Source organism: Heterostelium album (genome assembly GCF_000004825.1).
Source record: "Heterostelium album PN500 unplaced genomic scaffold PPL_contig1, whole genome shotgun sequence".
NCBI classification, from domain to species: Eukaryota; Evosea; class Eumycetozoa; order Acytosteliales; family Acytosteliaceae; genus Heterostelium; species Heterostelium album.
In genome coordinates, this window is record NW_008805078.1 from 1 (window position 1) to 22,697 (window position 22,697).

The following is a 22,697-nucleotide window of genomic DNA, read 5'->3' on the forward strand; positions in this document are numbered from 1 at the left end:
TTGAAGATCATTGTTGATGCTGATAACACTGCATATGAAATGTTTATGGATTTCACATATGGTGGAAACAGAATTCAAAAGACTCAATGGGCTTTCCAACAATGGAAAGATAATAAAGTTATCAAAGAAGAATTCTTTTAAAATAATTTTTAAATAAATATATAGAAATAAAATTCAATTGTAAATAAAAAAGTAATATCTCTAAAAATAAAAATCTAAATCCAGCTTTTTTAAAAAAAATGTACATATATATTTTATTATATTAATTTATTTATGTTGATACCGTTTGTTTGTTATTATTTGTTTGATTGTTATTGATTGTATTTAAAAATTTATGTTTAATTGAATGTTGATTATTTTGTTCTTTTAGGGTTTTTCTCTCTGTTTGTATGGAATTAGCCAACCAATCGAGTCCTTCGTAGATACCTATTCCTTCGAAAGTCATTGTAGGTTGAATATACCATTTTCTATCTTTTACATCGTGGAGACCCAGTGAATCTGTCAGCTCTGGTACATCCATTGGTGAATCACAATCCTGTTTGGTTCCAAACACTAGGAGAGGACAACTCTTTAACTCCTCTTCGCTCAGCAGTCTTGAGAGTTCATTGGCAGCTTCATTTATTCTTGATCGATCACTACTATCGACAACGAAAATAATAGCATTGCATTTATAATAAAATTTCATTTGTTTCCACAAACCACGAATCGAATCTTGACCAGCCAAATCCCAGACTGTCAAATTTAAATTTTTATGATGCAGTGTTTCAACATTATATCCAAGTGTACTTATTGTTGATACTACTTCATTTAATAATAATCTATATAATAATGTTGTCTTTATTAAATTAAAATAAATAATATTAATATTTTTAAATTAGTTTTTTTTAAAATTTTAATAATTACTTTTCCAGCTCCATCTAAACCCAACATTAAAATCTTTACATTCTTTTTTGATCTAAATGGAAATTTTGAGGATACAACACCCATTGTTTAAAATTCTATTTATATATATAATATATTTAATTTAAAATTATAATTATTTTTATTTTATATCTAAGAAAATAATTAAGCTAAAAACTAAAATGTTTTTTATTAATTTTTTATCTTATTTTTTAATGATTTTATTTGTTAATAAATAAAAGATAGGAAAAAGATATTTAATTAAAAAAGGTTGAAATTGAAATAGAGTTTAAGGATTTAATAAAAATATTGTTAGATTTAATTTAGTAATTGGAAGTTGATAAAAGTGGTAGTTGACAGTAGGAAAGTAAATTTGATTCAGTAATATACAAATCAATGACACTATAAAATCACAAAATTAAAATCAACAACCTCTAAAAAGGGAGTGTACAAATAAATTATAGTTGAAAATGATTTAACAACAAAAACTAAAACAGAGAATGAATGTAAGTTGTAAGTAGATGAAGATAAATAAGTTTGTGTTTGAGCAATGTATAAATTTGAGAATGAATGAATTTAAAATTATTGGAATAACAGAACAGTTGGTTGTGATTTTTTTGTTATATCAAAAACAAACAAAATTAAGAAATAGTTTTGAAAGGTAGGTAGGTGGTCTGACATATACATAATTATAAACTGTACTTTATTATTAAAATAAATTTAAATTAATAAATGTTGTTTTTTTTAAAAAAACAATACAATTTGATTGATTGTTGATACAACAAACAATATATTTTGTACATGTAGATAATATTAAAAATTGGTTATTGTTGTGGTTGTTATTGCTGTTGTTGTGTTTCAGAGAGTGTGTGTTTGGAGTTATAGATGTTTGAAATGGTTATTTTAATATTAAAGAAAATACCATACACGTTATTTTGATTTTTATATCTTTACCGCTTCTTTTATATATATTTTTCAGGAAGGGTGTTTTTTTTTAATCGAGTGGGAATTGGTATTGGTGTTGTGGTTACTAATGAAAAAATAACAACTTTAATTTTTGTGTTGCTGTTGTTGTTTATTTGTATAGTGGTGTTGTGTTAGATATGTTTATTTCTAGGTTTTGTTTTGTTTTGTTTGTTTTTATTATAATGTTGCTGTTGTTCTAGCTCTTGTTATTAAGATTGATATTGCTAATATTACATCGAAGATTGTGATTATGATTCTTTTGGTCAAAGGGTGGTAATGGTGGTAGGATTTTTATTAACCATATGTTTTTTCTTGAAAATTGGAAACTATTGGTGAATGATGTCGATGACTATCGTCATGGTAATTGTATTGAAAGAAAGTGTTTGTTTTGTTATGTTATCTTTTATTTTTGATGTTGTTACTAATAATTTGAATACATACATATAACTATCCTGACTTTTTTATTCTTTATTTTCTTTTTTTTTATAAACAATTTTAGTGTTACTTGATTTTAGATGACAATGATATGGTGTAATCTGAAATGTATATAAATTAAAATAATATATATTTTTTTTTTTTTAATTATTTATTTTATTTTCTATTTTTTTGTTTTTTGTTTATAGATGTGATAAAATATGATGATGTTGATGTTGATGTTAACTGTCTTAAAAAATATAAATGAGTGTGAGAGTGTGAGTGTGGGTTTCTGAACTTGAATTTTATTATTAACCAAAAATTTATGTGGTTATGATTGATTTGATTTATTTTATAAATATTTGTTTTATTGTGGTCAAGAATGAATACCAATAGATTCTCGATTAGATTATATGATATTCTCTACAAGTAATAATAACAAATATGGCAATAAACAGATGAAGATACTGACATTAATGATTGGATGATCATCACCATCTAACAACAGAATCACTTATTTTATTTGTTGATTCTCTAAAAATTTTCTTTATATAGTAACATATGAGTGTTTAATTAAATATTTAATTAAGTAAAAAGTAGTTGTTGATAGATTGATAATTCTCTCTAAAAGGTTACTATCATCAACATCAATCTTTATTTTTATTCGAATATCACAATCAATATTATAATCATAAAATATCAACTGATCTAACTACCTCTTGTTAAAATTATCGTTTTTTAAACAAATAAAGTATCATACCAATATTTATTTAATTAATATTTATTTCTTTTTTTTAAAAATAATAACTATTCTTTAATTTCTATTGTTTTTTTCTTAAATATTAATCAACAATAAAAGTCTGGTTTATCATGTATTTTATTTTATTGTCTACATTTAAAATAAAAATTTAAAAGTGTAACATTTCTTTCATTATTGAATTGTATGATTTCAAAGTTCAAACAACTTTCATATAATAATGGTAAATCATTCATTATTAGCCAATGAATATATATTCAACAATAATGTGGATTTAAGTTTTTTTTTTTGACCGATAACACAATAAATAATTTTTAAGTGTTTTTATGTTTGAATGAAATAAATAAAGGTGAGCCATTGTATGTGTGGTTTGTATTGATTACAAACATCTCTCATTGTGGTAACACACACACAATGATGAATGTACTTAAGTTAATTTCTCATTTTTATTTTTAAAAACTAATCACAGTTGATTGTGTGATCGTTGGAAACAACTGATGAACTTAATGATGCTGTAGAGGTTGTTATCGTGGGTGTTGCAATTGTTAATTCGGTAAAAGGCATTCCATTTTCATCATTGTCATAATAATTATTGTCATCATTATTATTAATAATTTTAGTTGATTCTTCTTCTTCTTTTTGTTGCTGCTGCTGTTGCTGCTGATTCTTCTTCATTATAAAGAAAGTATAAAGAAATACAAGTGTGCCAACAAGTGCAACTGCTGAAAAACTAATTGTATACCAAAAGAATGAAAAGTAGTCTACGATGATCGAACCGAATATCGGGCCAACGAAAAGACCGAGACAGTAGCAGATGTTGAAAAGCGAGAAGATCTTGCCGTTGTGATAACCATTCGATTTCGGGTCGATCGTTACCGTGAGGATAGCGAGCAGCGGTGTGTTGAGAATGGTAAGTGACGAACCAATGAGTAGCGCCGCCACGTAGAGCATCCAGAGATGAGGGACAATACCGATCAGTGGGAACGTCACCACCGTCAGAACCAGTCCGAGCAACGCTGTCTTCGGATAGCCCAAGAAGCGATCGGAGATATAGCCTACCACTGGCGACAACGCCAGAAACGGCAGTGTTATAACGGCAAACATCAAACTTACGTAGGAAGTCGACTTTCCAAATTTTGTTTGAATATACAGTGGAATGACAGGTTCCAACGAACCGAAACCAGCTGAACAAAGAAGAATACAAATACAAATGACACCGACATAGATATTCATAGATTGATTTTTGAAGTCTGTTAAAGTTGATCCATCTCCACCATGAATAATCTCTCCTGTTGTTGTTGTTATTGCTTCTACTTCTACTTTTTCTATTTCTTTTGCATCTTGATCTTTTAATGGTGTACTTATAGCTAGTTTTAAATCTCTGTCTTTTATCTGTTTGTGATACTCAATGGCTTTGTCATTGACGAAAACGATACGAATAAAGAGGTCGGCCAATGCAAAGCCTGCTGCCACCAGAAAAGGTATGTGATATCCAAAGTGCTCGAAAAGAACACCTCCGAGAATGGGACCGACAAGCGCACCCACTCCGTTGCCACCCACGATCGTTCCTATGGTCGTGCCGAGCATCGCCGGTGGATACAAATCGGCTATCAACGCCAGTCCCACAACCCAGGTAATAGCGGAACTGACACCCTGTGCGAACCGCGCAATGAAGAGAATCGCCAGGTGTTTTCCGTAGGCAAAGAGCAGCGTTGAGATGGCAAGCGATGCCATTCCCATGAGAAATGGTATCTTTCGGCCGATTCGATCGGTCAGATAGCCAAAGAACGGCGTCGACAGGATAGAGCCTGCCGAGAACATCGCAAAAAGCAGCCCGGTCACCGACTCGGACACGTGGTAATCGTTCTTGAGAACGAGCGGGATGATCGGCAAAATGATTCCATAGCAAATCATATCGACAAACAACGCCACTGAAATCGAAACCAACACCGATTTCTTGCTGTTCCTTATTCGCTGGAATGTCCTAACCGCCGGATTATCCGACAGTTTCAACTCTATTAATTTTCCGTCATCTTTATTATCATCGATATCAATATCATCGTATTGACCTTCTATATTATTATTATTATCGTCATCGTCATCGTCATCTATATTATTATTATAACTACTATTATTGTTTATAATAAAATTTGGAGTAGTACTACTATTTTCAATGAAACCATTGTTTTCATCGTCGATTTCATTGTCATTTTCGTTTTTATGATATTCATATTGGTGGTGGTGGTGTTCAGATAATGAACTATTGTCGTTGATGATTTCATTCTCGATATCAAGTTCTTCTAGTGTACTATTATCATTATTGTTATTCAAATTATTATATTTCATTGTAAAATATTGAGTGTGTGTTTGTGATGTGATTAAATATATATAAATATAAGTATATGTGTGTATGTTATGTTATTTTAATATATAATAAAATATATAACATAGTATTATAGGAAATTTACAATAAATAAAATAATAAAATGATTATGAAATATATAAATCTCTCGACGGGAAATTAAATAAATAAATAAATAAATAAATAAATTAGTGTTATGTATTTTTGCTGTGTAATGTGTGTTTGTGTGAATGTGATTTGTTTTGGCTTGCTGTCCTAAAAATATAGTAGTGTGTATTATTATTGTTGACAATTATTATTATTACTTATTTGATCAAAATACTATATCACATTATTTGCATCATAATAAAGTTCCGAATTGTTTTCTGACCTGCATATGAATGTTTACTTCATGTGATCAAAAACAATTTTTTTTAAATTTTAAAATTTCCAAAAATAAATATTGGTATAAGGTTATAAGCACAATAAACATAATGAATTCTGTTCTTTTTAACAAAAAATAATATTATTGGTTGAATTTCAACAAATTTATTATATCCAATATCTTAAGATAATAGTTTGATTAAAATTAAATAAAGTCTTTCTTAAACCAAAAAATAAATGATATTATCTCTTCAGGATGAAAATAATATAAAGATATACATCTTATCTTCATAATAATATGACACTAGTCTTTGGTTAAAGTCTGAAACAAAAAAAGAAAGAAGTAAGGAAGGGAGCAGTAATAAAAATCTATCTTTCCACTGATTTTTCAAAAACAAAAAAAATCAAAAAAAAAAAAAAAAAATTTGTCAAAATCAAATTTATTCATTTGATTAAATTTTAGATCTTATTGCAGTTGGTTATTATTTTCAAAGTATTTATTTATATATATATATACATACACCTATAAAGATGGAGGCAAGAGCACCACCAAGTAAAGTATTATTCATCAGAGATATTCCACCAAGTATCTCGAATGAACAGTTTGAGAATCTATTTCAAACACTTCCTGGTTTCGTTTCAATTAGAAGAGTATTTATTATTAATAGCGATGATCGATAGCTTTTTCTTTGATTGATTCAATTATTTCTTTTTATTTTCTATTTTGTTATTTGTTACTAATCAATTCTAAATTTATTATTTTTTTATTATTATTATTAATTAAAAATAGAAACCATTCTTTGCATTTGTAGAGTTTAAAGATAGTGGATATGCTACAAGTGCCATGAGAAGACACAATGGATATAGACACCATCCAGCAGACAAACCATTAGTAATAGACTTTGATAAAGTAAATAAAATAAGTTTAGAAGTGCAATAACAACCAACCAACAACAACAACAACAACATAATAATAATTAATAGGTTAAGTAGTATAGTACTATAATAGTTCGAATTCAATCAAATCAAATCAAATCAATCTATATATATATTATATAAACAAATTTGAAAGTTAAAAGAACTATAGATAATTAAAATAAATGAGGAAGATAGTGAGATAGAAAGATAGATAAAGTAAAGAAAGAAAGAAGATAAGATAAGAAAAGACTAGAATAGAATATAGATAGTATAGAAAAAGATAGATAGATAGATAGATAGATTAAGAAGAAAGAAAAGATAAAGATAAAGATAGATAGATATATATTTAGTACTATTTTAATACACAACTTTAGATAGATATCTTATAATACTAGTTAGTTAGTTAGTTGTTGTTGTATTGCTTAAAAGAGAAAAAAAAGAAAGAATAATTTTTATATTAATAATTGAATATATATAAATATATATAAAAATATAATTTAAAGGATCCAAGATCAAGAGATGATTTCAGTAGTTCAACAACCAGTTCATCATCAACATCATCCAACTATCCATCAGCATCATCATCAACATCATCATCATACTATAGAGATCTAGATAGAGACAGAGACAGAGATTTAGATAGTGTTAGAAGAGGCGAGAGTAGAGGAAGTGCAAGTGAGAGCAGCAGTCATCGTGATGCCTACAGCAAAGAGTCGTCACGTGGTATTAGCGACATGGAGAGAGACGACAAGGATCTCGAAGAGTCGAGATTCCACGATCGTGACGACGACCTCGACGACACCGACCGTTCCGACAAGCATCGACCAAAGCGTGAGGCTGAAATCCTCCAAACTCACTCCTCACTCGACATTGACAAGAAGCGACCAAGAGATTTCGATAGATTCGAAAAAGATCGTGGTAGATATAGAGATTTGTAAGTAAACTATGCTATAGAGTAGAGACAGATAGACAGTATTGTTAAGGACTAACAAACAAACAAACAAACTATTCTTCAAATTACTAACAAAATATTGTAATTCTATATACGATTAGATATTTTGATAGAGATGAATATCCAATGAAGAGAGGTGGTGGTGGTGGTGGTGAATTCCATTCCATGCATCATACTCCACCCTATGGTGAGACGACTGGTATGCCATACTTCCTCCCGACCAGACCATCCTATGACCTTAAAGATGCATGTTCAACATTGTTTGTATCGAATCTACCAAAAGATGTTACTGAAAGAGTATGTGTTATATATCAAACAAAGTTATTTTAAAAGATATTAATTTATTATTATTTGTTTTATTTAGGAACTATCAATTCTTTTTAGATTTATGAGAGGATTTATCAATGTTAGATTGGTACAGAGAGAAGGTAAATATCCAATTTGCTTCTGTGACTTTAGAGATACCTTATCTGCTGCCGGTGCAATGGAGATGTTGAATGGTTTCAAAATGGATACCAAAGATATTTCATCTAGTATCTCAATTGAATTCGATAAATCAAGAACTCACAGACCATAAAAATATATCAATCTTTTAAAACAACAAACCCATTAAATAAATTTTCACAAACACAAAATTACACAAAATAGAAACAATTAATAATTCTTACACCTTTTTTCCATATGGTTCATCCAGCCAATTAATTGTCCAAAGAAGAAAAAAAAAAGTGATGAATCTGAAACTTTCAACTTAAACAAATATATCAAATCTTAATTTAATCACTTGAGAAATTGATAGAAGATATTATTACTTTCTTTTAAAATGCATTTATTTAAAATTTGGATTAATATTAAATTAATATTTTATTTAAAAAAATAATATTTTTTTCATTCGTTCGTTTTTTTTTTTCTAACCAAAAAATGATAGTTTTATTTTTTTCAAAGATTAATTAATTTAATTTGTGTTGTGCTGTGTGATGATAATGGCATCAAAGAAAGTACCTTTATATACTATTGAGGAAGTAGTACCGAAACAACAACAGGGTGCTGATAAGTTGGAGAAATATCTCTCTGGTATATGGGGAACAGTAAAGGAGAATGGAAAGTTGGTGCAATTGACAAGATCATCCGTACAGAAATTGATGGCACAACAACTGGTGTCACTCAATGGCAATGTAATCAAAGAGAAGACATGTAAAGTACGTGCCAACGATGTTATTGTGCTTCGTCTCTACTCGTTGGACATCTTTAAGCAGCAGGAGAATGACACCGACAGAAAAGCACAACAAGATCTCAAGAAACAACATATCGCCGTTCCAACGTCGTCGTCGTCGTCCTCATCCGCCAAGAAACAGGGAGCTTCCAACTCTGAATCATCGTCATCGTCGTTATCACCGTTTTCCAGTGACGATATCGATTTGGTACCGAATCGCGATATACCAATCGATGTCATCTATGAGGATGAATGGTTGGCGGTGGTCAATAAGCCGGCAGGACTACTGGTGCATCCAACACCACAGAGAGGAGGTGACGATAGTAACAGTGAGAATCAAACACATACTCTTGTCAATGGATTGCTCCACAAGTATGGAGCGAAAGGATTGTCGACAATGGGTGGACTTGAACGTCCGGGTATCGTACACAGACTGGACAAAGATACCGCTGGTATTCTTGTGATTGCCAAGACCGACGCTATTCACCAGCAACTTAAAGACATGCTACAGGAGCACACCGAAGATTCAATCTCCGAAACAAAGAAGAGCAGTAGCGGTGGTGGTTCGACAAAGATTCAAAAGAAGTATAGATGTCTTGTTGCCGGTAAACCAAAGGAGCAGAGAGGTTTGATAAAGAGAGCGATTGCCAGACATCCAAACGATATGAATAAGATGATCATTGACGAAGAGAAAGGAAAACCATCGCTCACTGAATACACCGTTGTCAAAGCATGGAATAGTGTAGAGGTTGAAGTGAGCGAGAAGAAGTTTAACAAGGTTGATAATGATGATACGACAACTACAACAACAGACAATAGCAAAAACAATATTAATGTATTAGAGGAATATGATACAATTGTAAATAGCAATAAGAAAAACAAATCAAGTAAACAACAACAAAAACAATCAAAACAACAAAGAGGTGGATTTGGATCATTAACAATTGATGATGATGATGAAGATGAAGTTAAACCAACATTAAAAGTAGAAAGTGATAATGAAGAAGATAATGAAAGTAGTGAAGAAGAAGAAGAAGAAGAAGAAGAAGTAGAACAAACAAACAAAGCAAAGCAATCAAAATCAACATCATCTTCACAAAAGAAACAAGAAGATTTTCAAATTAAAAAGAAAAAGATTGCTAGTAGTTCATATGCTTTATTAGATATAACTTTACACACTGGTAGAACTCATCAAGTATGTTATGTTATGTATTAGTTATAAACATTTTATTAATCAACTATTTTATTTAGATTCGTGTACATTCATTATCTGAAGGTATGCCAATTGTTGGTGACCCAATCTACTCTGGTAAATCTACACAGTTCATGGTACCGTATCTGTTGTTGGCATCTGTTTATCTTTGTTTTGTGCATCCAGTGACCAAGGAGAAGAAGGAATTCACTATTCCAAACCCACCACATTTCCAACAGTTCATTGAGCTTCTCGACCAAGCCGAGAAACAAAAGAAAAACCAACAGATCCAATTCCTCGAGGAGTTGGGTGATGATTTAGAACTACTAAAACAAACAAAGGCTCACAAGATAACATCGTCTTCATCCACCAAGAAACAAATGAAACAAAGACAATATCAAGGTATCACCGACTCTGACCAACTTTTAGATTTACAATTATTATCTTCAATGAACAAGTCATCGTCTAGTAAACAAAAGAAATAATAGAAATCAATAATAATAATAATAATAGTAATAATAATAGTAATAAGAATAAAGATATGTTATCTTTCTTTTATTTATTTATTAATTAATTAAACTATACATTGTTTGATTCAACAATTATTGGATTAGAAGTTGTAGTAGTATTAGTAGTAGTATCATCTATTATATTATTATTGTCATTATCTTTGTTTACTAAGATTAAATGTTCAATTAAGTGTTGTACTACGTCTTGACCAGCACTGTTTAATCCCTCTCTTCTCATAATAACATGAGTATGTGAAAGTCTATAAAAAACATAGTGTTAATATTAGTATTTATATATACAAATATATTAATTAACAAATACAACTTACAGATTATCAAATTTCATATGATATCTTGTGAATGTTAATTTTTGTAGATTTAGTAGAATCTCTCTTAGCTTATCACCTCTTTCATCGTTTTTAAATATATCTACATCTTTGGGTGACAACGCTATGAATTCAGCGGTTGCATCTTCATCGACGATATGAGGATACTTTGTCGATAGTTTCACTACTGCACCTGGCTTTGTATATGGATTGCTATGTGAGATGTTCGAGGTATTGAACATAACATGCAAGTCATTCTCAATGGTAGAGTAGAGTACACGACTTCCAAACTGTGCGAGACCCTCTATAAACTTGCCTTTGGTCATCTCCAACAACAACGGATTATCAACGTCGTCCGTCAACATCAACTGTCTACCGGTTGTGCCTATCAAATTATCGGTAACATATCCCGCCACAACATTATACAATCCTCTCTTTGGTCTTCTACTTCCACAATCTGCTCATGTAGTAACAAATAAAACAATTTTTTAATATATGAATCGTTAATGTTGTATTGATAATAGTTACAACAACAACAACAACAACAACAACAACAACAACAACAACAACAACAACAACAACAAAAAACACTTACGTGGAGATGATAATGTTATGAATTGAAGTGGAATTACTTGGTTGAAATAACCTTGTTCATGGAGAATACCTATTGCATAACGGGAAATAGGACCACCTAAACTGTGACCGATAATTGTGATATGTGTTGGTTTAATGGTTTTGGATATTTCCATTATCTCTTGTGCCATTCTCTCTCCACACTTATCAATACCTTGTCTTGTCAGCATATTAGGATTTGTCGATCCACTCCATATAACTACATCATCTAGTTTCTCTGTGATTTTCTTTGTAATTACATCGTAATCCGATTTGGTTGCGTGCAATCCATGTTGCAGGAAAATCAAATGTTGTTGATGTAGATATTGCTGTTGTTGTTGCTGTTGCTGTTGTTGTTTTTGTTGTAAAGTCATCTCTTAAAAATCAAAATTTTTAATTATGTTTTAAGCATAATTATTATTATTTATATGTAAATTAATAAACTTATCTTAGATATATATTATATATTTGTAAAAAAATATAATCTTTTCACACACACACATATACAAATAAATTTAAAAAAAAAAAAAAAGTAGTGAACTTATTTACGAATAAGATTTGTTAATATTAAAAAGTTGCAAATATCATATTCGTAAGATTTTCCATTTTAGGAATTTGTAATAATAATTATTATTTTTATAATTATTTATATATTTATATTTTGAAATATCTATTTATTTTTATTTATTAGTTTTAAACAAATAATATTACTATGAAATATTACTTTTATCTTTTAATAAATTCCAACTTCACCTATAATAATAATAATCTTAATATTCATATTTTTCCATATTAAAAAAGAATAGAATAGTTTCAATTCCGATGCAACTTTTTATTAGTACCAACCAAATTAATTACCCAAACAATTTTAATATTCTTTAAAGATGAGAATATCCAATAATTATTTAGCGACGACAATCATCTTATTAAGTGGTTTGTTGCTTGTTAATGCTCAATCCAGTTCGGGCAACACCTACTCTTTGAATGTGCTTTCACCTCGATCCGGTATTTACAATGGTATCTACATGAACGAAACACGTGCTTTCCTCGGTATTCCATATGCTCAACCACCAATTGGAAACCTGCGTTTCAAACCACCACAATCCATCTACCAATGGGGAACGATAAACGCCACAACAATGCCGCCTTCCTGTTGGCAATCCGGTAAACCAACCGGTTACAACTACTCTGAGGATTGTCTCTACTTGAATGTCTACACTCCAAAGAACATGCACTACGTCAACCCAGCAGTATACAATTGCAATTTGCCAGTTATGGTGTTCTTGCATGGCGGTCGTTTCTGGACTGGCGCAGCCACCGATTTCCTCGGTGACCATCTTGCCGCCGCCGGAAATGTCGTCAACGTCATCATTCAATACCGTTTGAATATCTTTGGTTTCCAGTCGTTCGATGATAACACCAACCTCGGTCTTCAGGATCAACAGATGGCTTTGCGTTGGGTGCAAGAAAACATTCGTGCGTTCGGTGGTGATCCCGATCGTGTTACCATCTACGGTGAATCTGCCGGTGGTTCCTCTGCTCTCTACCACTTGACCATGCCAAGTTCTTACAATTTGTACAACCGTGTTGTTGCGCAATCTGCCTGGCAATGGGCGATTCCAACCGCTGCTACCTCTAGGGTCATGACAGCTGCTTACGCCGCAACCAAGGGTTGCGCCAACATCACCACTTCCGGTGCTCCCGACTACGCCGCCATCCTGAGATGTCTCAGTTCCAAGTCGGCATCAGATATCACACCAACTGTCGGTAATTCCGACTTCTTTGTCCCAATTGTCGATGGCAATATGATCAAATCTCAATTGCTCACTTCTTTCAAGCAAGGTAGATACAACAAACGTGCCAACATCATCATCGGTCACAACTATGAAGAAGGTCACTTCATGGCGTTCTCACGTCTCGGTTTTGTCACGCCATTAGACCCAGTCAGCGATACCACCCTCCAAAACTCACTCACTAGATACCTAGATGTCTACTTCACACCGGCTCAACGTGATGAAGTTATCTCTTGGTACTTACCAGTTGCCAGTGAACTCGGTAACTGGTTGGGTGGTTCCGAATTCTTTGGTGACTACTACATCATCTGTGGTTCCATTTTGACAGCTGAGTATTTATCTCAACAAGGTGTCCAATTCAACAGCTACATATTCAACTACTCCTCACCAAATTTCCCAGCCGACGAATGGTTCTTGGCTGCCTCTCACGGTAATGAATTGCCATACATTTTCTTCCAAGATGTCTATACACCATACCCATTCGCACCGGCCGATGCCGCCTTGGCTCACCGTATGTCTCGTTCATGGACTGACTATGCTGACAATGGTAATCCATCCGGTCCATTCTCTAGATGGCCATCCTATCCAGATGCAATGTACTACGGTCCAGACGTCATGAACTACGATGACAAACGTCCATATAAAAAGGCAATCTGTGAGAATTGGAGACAATTATTTGAAGCCTACTAAATTATATGTTAGTCATATTGATCAATTTTACTCTCTCTAAATGGTTCCCGAATTCCATCATCAGAGTAAAACAAAAGAAAATAAAAATAAAAAATAATTCTATTTATTCAAAACTACTATATTTTTATCTTTTATTTGTTTCAATAAGTTTATTAATTACTTACTAATATTGAATACATTATTCAAAAGAATGACCGAGAAGTGAAGGTATCAGATGTCAAAAGAAGATTCTAAATATTCCAAACATTTTATTTTACAATTTATCTCTTTTATTTTTTAAAAATTAAAACAAATAAATCGATTCCACAAGTTATGATCATTTTTTTTTGAACAAAAACGAAAAATTATATTTTTTTAACTTTAGTTTTTTTTTTTTGAAAACTATCAAATATATATATGTTTGAACGTTGAGGCATAGGTATATATTTAACTTTACTAATAAGAATTGATTTCTTTTACTAATTGTTATATTATTTTCATCACAAAGCCATGGCCCTATTTAATAGCTTCAAAGATGGTAATGCGTCTGAACCATATTATAAAAGAATCAATGGTATTCTCAAAAAATATCATGAATCGACTATTTTAAAAGAGTTATTACAGGTATGTATAATTAATAATCATTCAAAAATGAAAGGAATACTTTGATCTAACATCTATTCATATTAATAAAATTCACTCAAAGAATGCTGATGATGCCGGTGCCAAAAAAGTGATAATCAAATTCGATCGGAGATCGTATGATACTGAGAAACTATTTGATGAGACACCGGTTTACAAGCAAAACATGAAACAGATGCAAGGACCATCACTGTTGATCTACAATGATTCGATCTTTAAGGAGAAAGACTGGGAGGGAATCAAAAGTTTGGGAAGTGGATCGAAAGAGATGGATCTCAAATCGGTTGGAAAGTTTGGTTTGGGTATCAACTCTGTCTATCATGTATCGGACTTCCTAACGATCATTTCCGACACGCAAGTGTTGATTCAAGATCCACTTGGTTTGGTATCAAAGAATGGTTTGCATTTCGATTTCGTCGAGAATTCGATGATCGATGCTAAGTATCGCGATCAAACTGAACCATGGAAACAATTCGGTTGTGATATGGTGAATCGATTCAATGGTACCATCATCAGATTACCAATTCGTCTAGCGGGCAGTAAAATCAAACCAAATCCAATCACCGACGAAGATTATAAGCTAATCTTTGATGAATTCATTCAACAGCTACATGAACTGTTACTGTTCCTCAAGAACATTCTACAGGTAGAAGTATACGACAATGATAGACTGCTATTTAGAGTGTCAGTATCGAATGCGTCATCTATCGTTGACAAACGAACACTTGTTCATGATTGTATATCGAGAATCGCCGATTTAATGAAGGAGTATGATATTCATAAATTCATTGATATCATCAAGAGTATGGATAAACTTCCAGTGGGAACATACACAATGGATCTCAAGTATGAGAGTGCAGTCAATGGCATATCCAATATGAAATATTGTATCACCCAAGGACTGGTGAATAATGGTTTGGAATCATTGAAGCTGAACAATATCACAACCAAACTCATTCCATGGGGTGGCGTTGCAGTTCCTTTGGGTCTGACACCACAACAAACCAAGTCATTCCAAGGTATACCATTCACATTTCTTCCGATTGGATCACAACGTTTCAATATTCCATTCCATTTGAATGGTTTCTTTGTTCTCTCTGACGCGAGAACCGACATTCACTTCTCCACTTCCAACTATGAAAACAGTGAAGAACATCAAGAGTTTAAATGGAATGAGAATGTTCTGACCAATATCATACCGGAATTATACAATCATAATCTATTGGTTATGATTCAGAACAAACAGCTTGGAAGCAACTCTGTCTACGATTACTTCCCAACAGAGGTGTATAATTCAGAGAAGGATAAGGTTTTGTCAATTCATACTGTCAAAAGACTGTGCAAGAGTAAACTTTTCCGAGATATCAAAACATTGGAATATTATCATTTGTCAGAAAGTTATTGTGTTACCGATGATCACAATGAAGATATCTCCAATGTTTTGACTCAACGATCGAAAGTAACCATTAGAATTCCAAATCCACTCTTAAATTATATGTCCAAATTAAACTGTAAAGCACGCTTAGTCACTCAATTGGATATTTGTGGATTTTTGAAATCAAAACCTCTCACTGAATTCAATGGTTCAGTTCTCAGCTATTTACTTTCAGGTCAACAAATCATTAAGGATGGTCATCTGGATGAGTTAAAGGTATTCCCTTTGTCCAATGGTAGAATTGGTTCGATTAGATCCAAGAATGCTGTGAAACTAAGTCGGTACATGTATTATACAGATCAGAGACAGTTCACTATCTTGGCTAGCAAGAACCCAGATTCACTATTTGATTTCGAAACAATGCTACCATTCAGTATGCACATCAAATCATTGTGTGAATACTATCACGTCTCAAATATGGATCTTTCAATATTCTGTAGGTTGCTCAAGAATTCATTTCCAATGATGGTAGGAATTGATGTTGTTCTACAAAGTCTTCCAAGTGATTTCAATTCAGTTGTGTTCTGGGAATACATGGGTACTCTTAATACACAGGGGATTTCCGACTTTGTTTGTATACCAGCGACTGATGTAAATAATTCATTGGTATACGTAGCTCCTGGTTATCCAAAGTTGATTCTCGACAGAATGAAGGAATCGATCAGACAAATTGCTCTCAAACTTGGATTCTACATGGCAAAGTCAGATATGAATGAGAAGTATTTCTATGCAATTTTCACAATCAACTCGGATATCAACTTGATGAATTCTATTACTAGTAATATGATCTCATCTCTGTCTCCTGAGGAGAAGATTACAATTCGAAAGCATCTTCTTTCCGACAAAAGATCTATTGAACATTCACAAACCATATTCTCACTTCCAATCTTTAAGAATTCTGTTGGTGAATTCAAATTCATCGATAGATATACTGTTTGTACCAATTGGAAAGATATTACAAAATACTGTAGAGAAAAGGGTTATGTCATTTTTGAAGGTGAGAAGAACAATCTACAGAAATGGCCGACCGCTCTGAACGATCAGAATTATATGATACTAAACTATATATTGCCAAGTATCTGTTTGTACACTCCACAAGAACAATTCTCCATTGTTAAAATTGTTCTATGGAGTCCGAACCAATTCAAAAATCAAGAGTTGGTTCAACAGATGGAATGGGTACCAAACTCTGGTGGTTCATTGTCAAATTTGAGTCAGCTAATTATACTATCCTCACCAGAGAGGGTATCACTCTTAAAGTATACTCAAGGAGGACAAAGCAAGGTCATTGCACATCAATTGGCATCCAGCGATTTAGTCGAAAAATGGTCACCGTTTGGAGTACGTACTATCTATCCTGGTTATACTAACAACTCAGATTATAATCTTATCTATGATTGTCTAAAGAATCTGTCAAAATTACCAAAGGAATCATTCAGTTCTGGATTCAATGAAATTATTAGCTTTATGAATCAAAACATCAATATAGTTGATAGTACATTATTATCAGTTCCATTTATTCCTGTTAAACAGTCAATTGATTTTGGTTCAATATCCTACAAAACTAAAACAGAATACGTTTCAATCAATCAATGTTACTTAGATTCAGAAAAGGAGCTCTGCTACAGTCAATGTACAATTGGAGATATCGATACGAAATCACTTGCATCACTACAAATTCATCTACCAACTCTAAAGATAGAAACAATAATCAATCATCTTGGATATCTTATCGAACAATCTCAAGCACCCTCGTTTACCAATGAGGAGAGAGATTCAATGGTAACAATCGTTGAGAAGATCTATAAATACTTCAATACTCATGAGGATCTCAAATCACTCATTTCAAGCAAACTTGATTGGATTTGGTGTGGATCGAAATTTGTATCTCCAACTTTAGTTTTTGTCAATGGTACTTCGATTGATCCTTATATTTTCCAAGTTCCAGATCAGTTGAAAAAGTTCAATCGTCTTTATGAAAAGGTCAAAATCCCGATGAATCCTACCTTTAGACACTATACCAATGTTTTGGTGGAATTGTATAACAAATCAAAGGGTATGGTTCTTTTAGATGAAGATCTTTCAATTGCCATCAAGGTTGCAAAAGAATTGGCACTACAAACAATGCCACAGGAACCAGGAAAGATCTATCTTCCATGTACAAGCTTGAAACTTGTGGAGTTCGGACAAATCATTTTCTCAGACACCGACGACGTTCACCCATCGCTTCAAACCTATTCGATTCTCCACAGAGATTTATCACTTAACGATGCTAGAAAGTTGAAAATCAAGACATCGTTGGACACCATCAAACGAGGTAAAACCATTCTTGGATCAGAGTTTGGTCAATTTGAAAAGCTGTTGACTCGTTTGAAAAACATCAACGAAGAGTACAAGGTGGAATCGCTATTGAAAGAAGTCGTTCAGAATGCCGAAGATAGTAAAGCAACTGTTCTCGAGATTTGTTTGGACAAGAGAAGATACACAATCACCGACGATCTCGATCCAGAGCTACCAAAGAACTTTGGAAATTATCTCGAGCCATCACTTGTCATTTTCAATGATTCCAAGTTCACCGACCTCGATATCCAGAATATCCAATCACTTGGTGACTCCTATAAGAAGAACAACTATTCAAAGATTGGTCACTATGGAATCGGTTTCAATTGTGTCTACAATATTACAGATGTTCCTTCGATAATCACACGAGATTCATTGTTCATCTTTGATCCTCTGAAATCTCATTTTTCAGTAGAACATAGTGCCGGTCGTTCATACGAATTCTCAATTCGTGATCAACTTGTCGACACTTTCAAACCATTGAATTATCCTGGATTTGGTCTCCAACTTGACAAGGAATTCGATCATACCATCATTCGTCTGCCACTCAGAAAATCATACTCTGATCTTTCTTCCAATGTTTGGACTATGGATTCGATCAACAAGTTACTAAAAGAGTTCCAATCGAGTGCAGAGAATTGTTTACTTTTCCAACGCAGTCTCAAGAAGATCACATTCTCTGTCATTGAAGATGATAATTCCAATCAAGCAAAGACTCTTTATTCAGTTGAGAGAAGAGTAACTGGTGGCTATGATCCAATCAATTTATCTTCTGACATTGAAGCTTACAATTGGAAAAACTTCAATCCGAAATCATACTTTATGGACATCATTACCAATGGAAATGTGGTCAACAAATGGTTTGTTGGATGGAAGATCGGTGCTGAACAATCGAGTAATCTCTTCAAGATCTACGAGAAACTTCATCAGAAATCAATTCCATTGGGAAGTATTGCGATATGTATGGATAAAGAGATTATAGGTGTTCCTTTCACCTATTTACCATTGCCGAAATCCACCGAGTTACCTGTGATGGTCAATGGTAGTTTCATTTTGAACTCATCAAGACAAGATGTTTTCAACTCTCTCGATAACAACTACAAATTCGATACCAACTACGAACCGGATTCAGAGAAAGAAAAGTCATTGTGGAACATTTCGATTGTTACTGAGATACTATGTCCTCTATATCTCAACCTTTTGAACAACATTGAATTCAAGAATCACTTTATTGGATCAAAGATCAACAATTTCTATTCACTATTCCCTCATTCAAAAGCTACTCTTTGGAATAGAATAACTGAGTATTTCTACCAGAACGTATCGAAATACTCTGTTTTTTCCAACATCTATTCAAATGTGTTTGGTGGTCTCTCATACCTCTGGGAATCATTTGACAAATCGTCATTGGTTATCAAATCGGAATATAATGATACTTTCAATGATATCGATATCATCAAGTTACTATTACTCGATGAATGTCCGCTAGTTCTGTTGCCGCCAAAAGTATTCGAAATGCTGTCTCCAGCTCCCCTCATACTCGACAAGTCAAGTGTTGCAAATTTCTATAAGCAAATCAAAGACAACAGCTTCCAACTGTCTAATCCACCAAGACCATCACTCTCTTCCAAGGAAAGCATCTTTACATTAGCTCAATATGTTTCACCATCTATATTGGGAACTCCATTTATGCTTCTCGAATCCGAACTTACAGCAATGAAGTTCGACTTTAAATCCAACAAGCTGTTGTATAATTATGAATATATCTCTCTGCTTCCTGATGCAGATCTATTCATTCATCATCGATTTACTGATGAATCAATTCCGGAATTTAAAAACAATTTCATTTCCACCTATGGTTTGGTTTTAGAATTCCCAGAATTCTTTATTAAATACCTAGTTCCTAGACTCCACTCATACCAAACCTACGAAGAATGTAAACCAATATTTTATTCTCTTGTTCAACACTGGAAAGAGTTTAACCAAATTCATTATGAACAACTCAAAGCACTCAAGCTCATCCCAGTTCTTGAAGATGATGGAAACACTATCGAGGCGTTTAACTTGGTTTCTGAGTATTACAATGAAGAAGTACTCAAAATTATCCCATCAGACTATGATCTTCCACCAATCTTTTATGAAAAGAATTATCAATCGATTCTCTCCAAGTTGGGTCTTAAGGATACAATCGAAACCGATATTATCGTTGCACACTTTGAAGCTTTATCGAATAATCCCGATGCCGACAAGTTTGAACAGCTCTATAATTTTATGACAAACACAAAGACCCTGACCAAAGAGGATGTTGTTAGTATCCTCGATGAAATTAAAGATCTGCCCATCATTCCTTGTGCCCAAAACAACCATATTGGAGCAGTCAATCAACCATTTGCTTCTTTATCAATGTCGTCCGATCCTTCTCATGAAGAATATACATTCACGGTCTTGCCAACCAGACTCTACGAAAATATCCAACAACCAACTTCACCAAAGATGCATATTATTGCAGATCATCTAAAGAATCTACTTTTAGATTCACAGAAATGGAAAGAAGACCACAAATTGTTAGATCTTGAAACACTCGTACACAAACAAATAAGTCATCTTGCAAAAGATACGACAAGCGTTCAACACCCATTACCAGATTCAACATTATTTCCAATTCAATCACAATTGGTTCCAATCAAAGACATCATTCTTACCGATGAGAATCTATTACCATTCTTTTTCTCCATCCAAAAAGAAAAAAAATTCTACTATACTTTAGAATGCTTAGGATTCACCAATATCAATGACGACAAGATTGTTTGTAAACTTTCATCAATGGTTACCAAAGTCATAGGTGATGATTCCATTAAGACTGTTATCACACTTTTGAAACATCTCAAAGAAGCTTCACCACCAGCTCTCCTTTCCGAATCATGTGTTCTGCAGCCACATTCATTGGTATATTCAACTCCATTCGGTTCCAGTGATAAACTGAAGAGGAGAAGTAATATCGCTGGTAAACTTTACCAAGTTCACCCAGAGATTGAGCGACACAAAGGTCAGATCAAGATATTTGCTCTTTCCGATTTAGTGAAGGAATCGATCAACCTCGAAATGTCCAGAGTTGAAAAAGTTTCTTCTTCCTCATTCATCGATTTCCATGACCCAAATATCATCGCAAGAGTTCAAAGTATCTTGGATTTTGATGCCAAGAAATTCAAGAAAATTCTTTCCAAACTACAAAGTCTCAACTTGTACAAAGGTAAATTGGTCAGCAAGTTCACTATGACCAACGAGAACAACGACGATGTTACCCGTGAACCGATTGGATCCGATCATATCTATGATAAGGAGCACAATTCACTCTACATTCAAAGTGAACTCTTTGATTCTTTCCATTATTTCGGTTTCATTTCATCGATTTTCCAAATCTCTATGCAACTCTATACTGAACTACGTGCCCATAAAGATCAAGTTTACGATCTCAATCCATTCCACACTTATTCCTCTGGTGAAAAGGCATACTATTCGCGCGACAATAAGACTTTCCAAGCAACCACTGTCGTCCGAATGAACGAAGAGAGTATAGATGAATACTCTGAACTTCGATTCTACTTTATCAGTTTGGACAATGATGATTGCGATGACGATGACATTGATGGTGCTGTTGCGGTCAATCCAATATCAGTTCCATTGGTTCATCTCTTTAAAGAAGGTACCACCGATGTCAGCAAGATAGAGCTCGATCATAAAGCAGTACAACAACTCTACGATGAAGTACTCTCAAGTTTCGGTGAGGGTTTCGAATGCAAAAGAATCAGTGAATTTGCAAAACAACTTGGAATTACAATAGAATTACCGACTGTCAAAGAAAATCAACTTGTGATTCACCGTGCAAAAGCACAATCGCTCACCACAACAGTGTATACAGTTCAACCATCGAAATACTCATCGAGCGTACCCAACGATGAATATGCATCTATATTTAAAAAACAATCAGCTCACGATTTAGAAGTGGCAAAACATTGCCATCTGGGTGGATTCTACTCTTCCGCCTGCTTCCATGCTCAACAATGTGTTGAAAAACTTTTCAAAGCATATTGTCACAAACATGGAATCTACTTTGACTTGCACAGTCACAAAATCAACTACTATCAAATCAAAGAAGATATAGATTGTAGTGATGCTCGCATTTTCGAAAGATTCTATATATCAACAAGATATCCATCCAACAACGGCTATGACACAACTGCACCCTATGAAAACTACAATGAAAATCAATCGGAAGATGCCATCAAAAAAGCATTAATTTTATGCCTTAATTTAAAAGATTTAATTTAAATAAACCA

The 22,697-nt window shown here is 33.1% G+C and overlaps 8 protein-coding genes across 8 annotated transcripts; 5 read left to right on the forward strand and 3 right to left on the reverse strand.

The window, feature by feature from the left end:
- Positions 1–6: 6 nt before the first annotated feature.
- Positions 7–141, forward strand: PPL_00846 (uncharacterized protein; the record flags this gene model as incomplete). Its single annotated transcript, XM_020571866.1, has 1 exon — positions 7–141. A coding segment is annotated over one exon (135 nt), but the record flags the coding sequence as incomplete, so codon positions are not given.
- Positions 142–271: 130 nt separating this feature from the next.
- On the reverse strand, positions 272–987 carry arrD (ADP-ribosylation factor-related protein; the record flags this gene model as incomplete). The annotated part of the gene is made up of 2 exons (XM_020571867.1): positions 272–835; positions 904–987. The coding sequence occupies 2 exons, from the start codon at positions 985–987 to the stop codon at positions 272–274; spliced, it is 648 nt and encodes a 215-aa protein (XP_020437725.1).
- Positions 988–3,496: 2,509 nt separating this feature from the next.
- PPL_00848 (MFS transporter) lies at positions 3,497–5,383 on the reverse strand (the record flags this gene model as incomplete). Its single annotated transcript, XM_020571868.1, has 3 exons — positions 3,497–3,706; positions 3,780–4,162; positions 4,246–5,383. 3 exons carry the CDS (start codon positions 5,381–5,383, stop codon positions 3,497–3,499), a joined length of 1,731 nt encoding a protein of 576 aa, XP_020437726.1.
- Positions 5,384–6,293: 910 nt separating this feature from the next.
- Positions 6,294–8,209, forward strand: PPL_00849 (RNA-binding region RNP-1 domain-containing protein; the record flags this gene model as incomplete). Its single annotated transcript, XM_020571869.1, has 5 exons — positions 6,294–6,413; positions 6,553–6,672; positions 7,184–7,614; positions 7,746–7,929; positions 7,997–8,209. 5 exons carry the CDS (start codon positions 6,294–6,296, stop codon positions 8,207–8,209), a joined length of 1,068 nt encoding a protein of 355 aa, XP_020437727.1.
- A 403-nt stretch (positions 8,210–8,612) lies between these two features.
- PPL_00850 (RluA family pseudouridine synthase) lies at positions 8,613–10,519 on the forward strand (the record flags this gene model as incomplete). The annotated part of the gene is made up of 2 exons (XM_020571870.1): positions 8,613–10,037; positions 10,094–10,519. The coding sequence occupies 2 exons, from the start codon at positions 8,613–8,615 to the stop codon at positions 10,517–10,519; spliced, it is 1,851 nt and encodes a 616-aa protein (XP_020437728.1).
- Positions 10,520–10,613: 94 nt separating this feature from the next.
- On the reverse strand, positions 10,614–11,855 carry PPL_00851 (lipase ROG1 family protein; the record flags this gene model as incomplete). The annotated part of the gene is made up of 3 exons (XM_020571871.1): positions 10,614–10,803; positions 10,873–11,329; positions 11,465–11,855. 3 exons carry the CDS (start codon positions 11,853–11,855, stop codon positions 10,614–10,616), a joined length of 1,038 nt encoding a protein of 345 aa, XP_020437729.1.
- Positions 11,856–12,365: 510 nt separating this feature from the next.
- cryS (crystal protein) lies at positions 12,366–13,964 on the forward strand (the record flags this gene model as incomplete). Its single annotated transcript, XM_020571872.1, has 1 exon — positions 12,366–13,964. The coding sequence occupies one exon, from the start codon at positions 12,366–12,368 to the stop codon at positions 13,962–13,964; it is 1,599 nt and encodes a 532-aa protein (XP_020437730.1).
- Positions 13,965–14,453: 489 nt separating this feature from the next.
- Positions 14,454–22,689, forward strand: PPL_00853 (HEPN domain-containing protein; the record flags this gene model as incomplete). The annotated part of the gene is made up of 2 exons (XM_020571873.1): positions 14,454–14,567; positions 14,602–22,689. 2 exons carry the CDS (start codon positions 14,454–14,456, stop codon positions 22,687–22,689), a joined length of 8,202 nt encoding a protein of 2,733 aa, XP_020437731.1.
- Between the last annotated feature and the right edge of the window lie 8 nt (positions 22,690–22,697).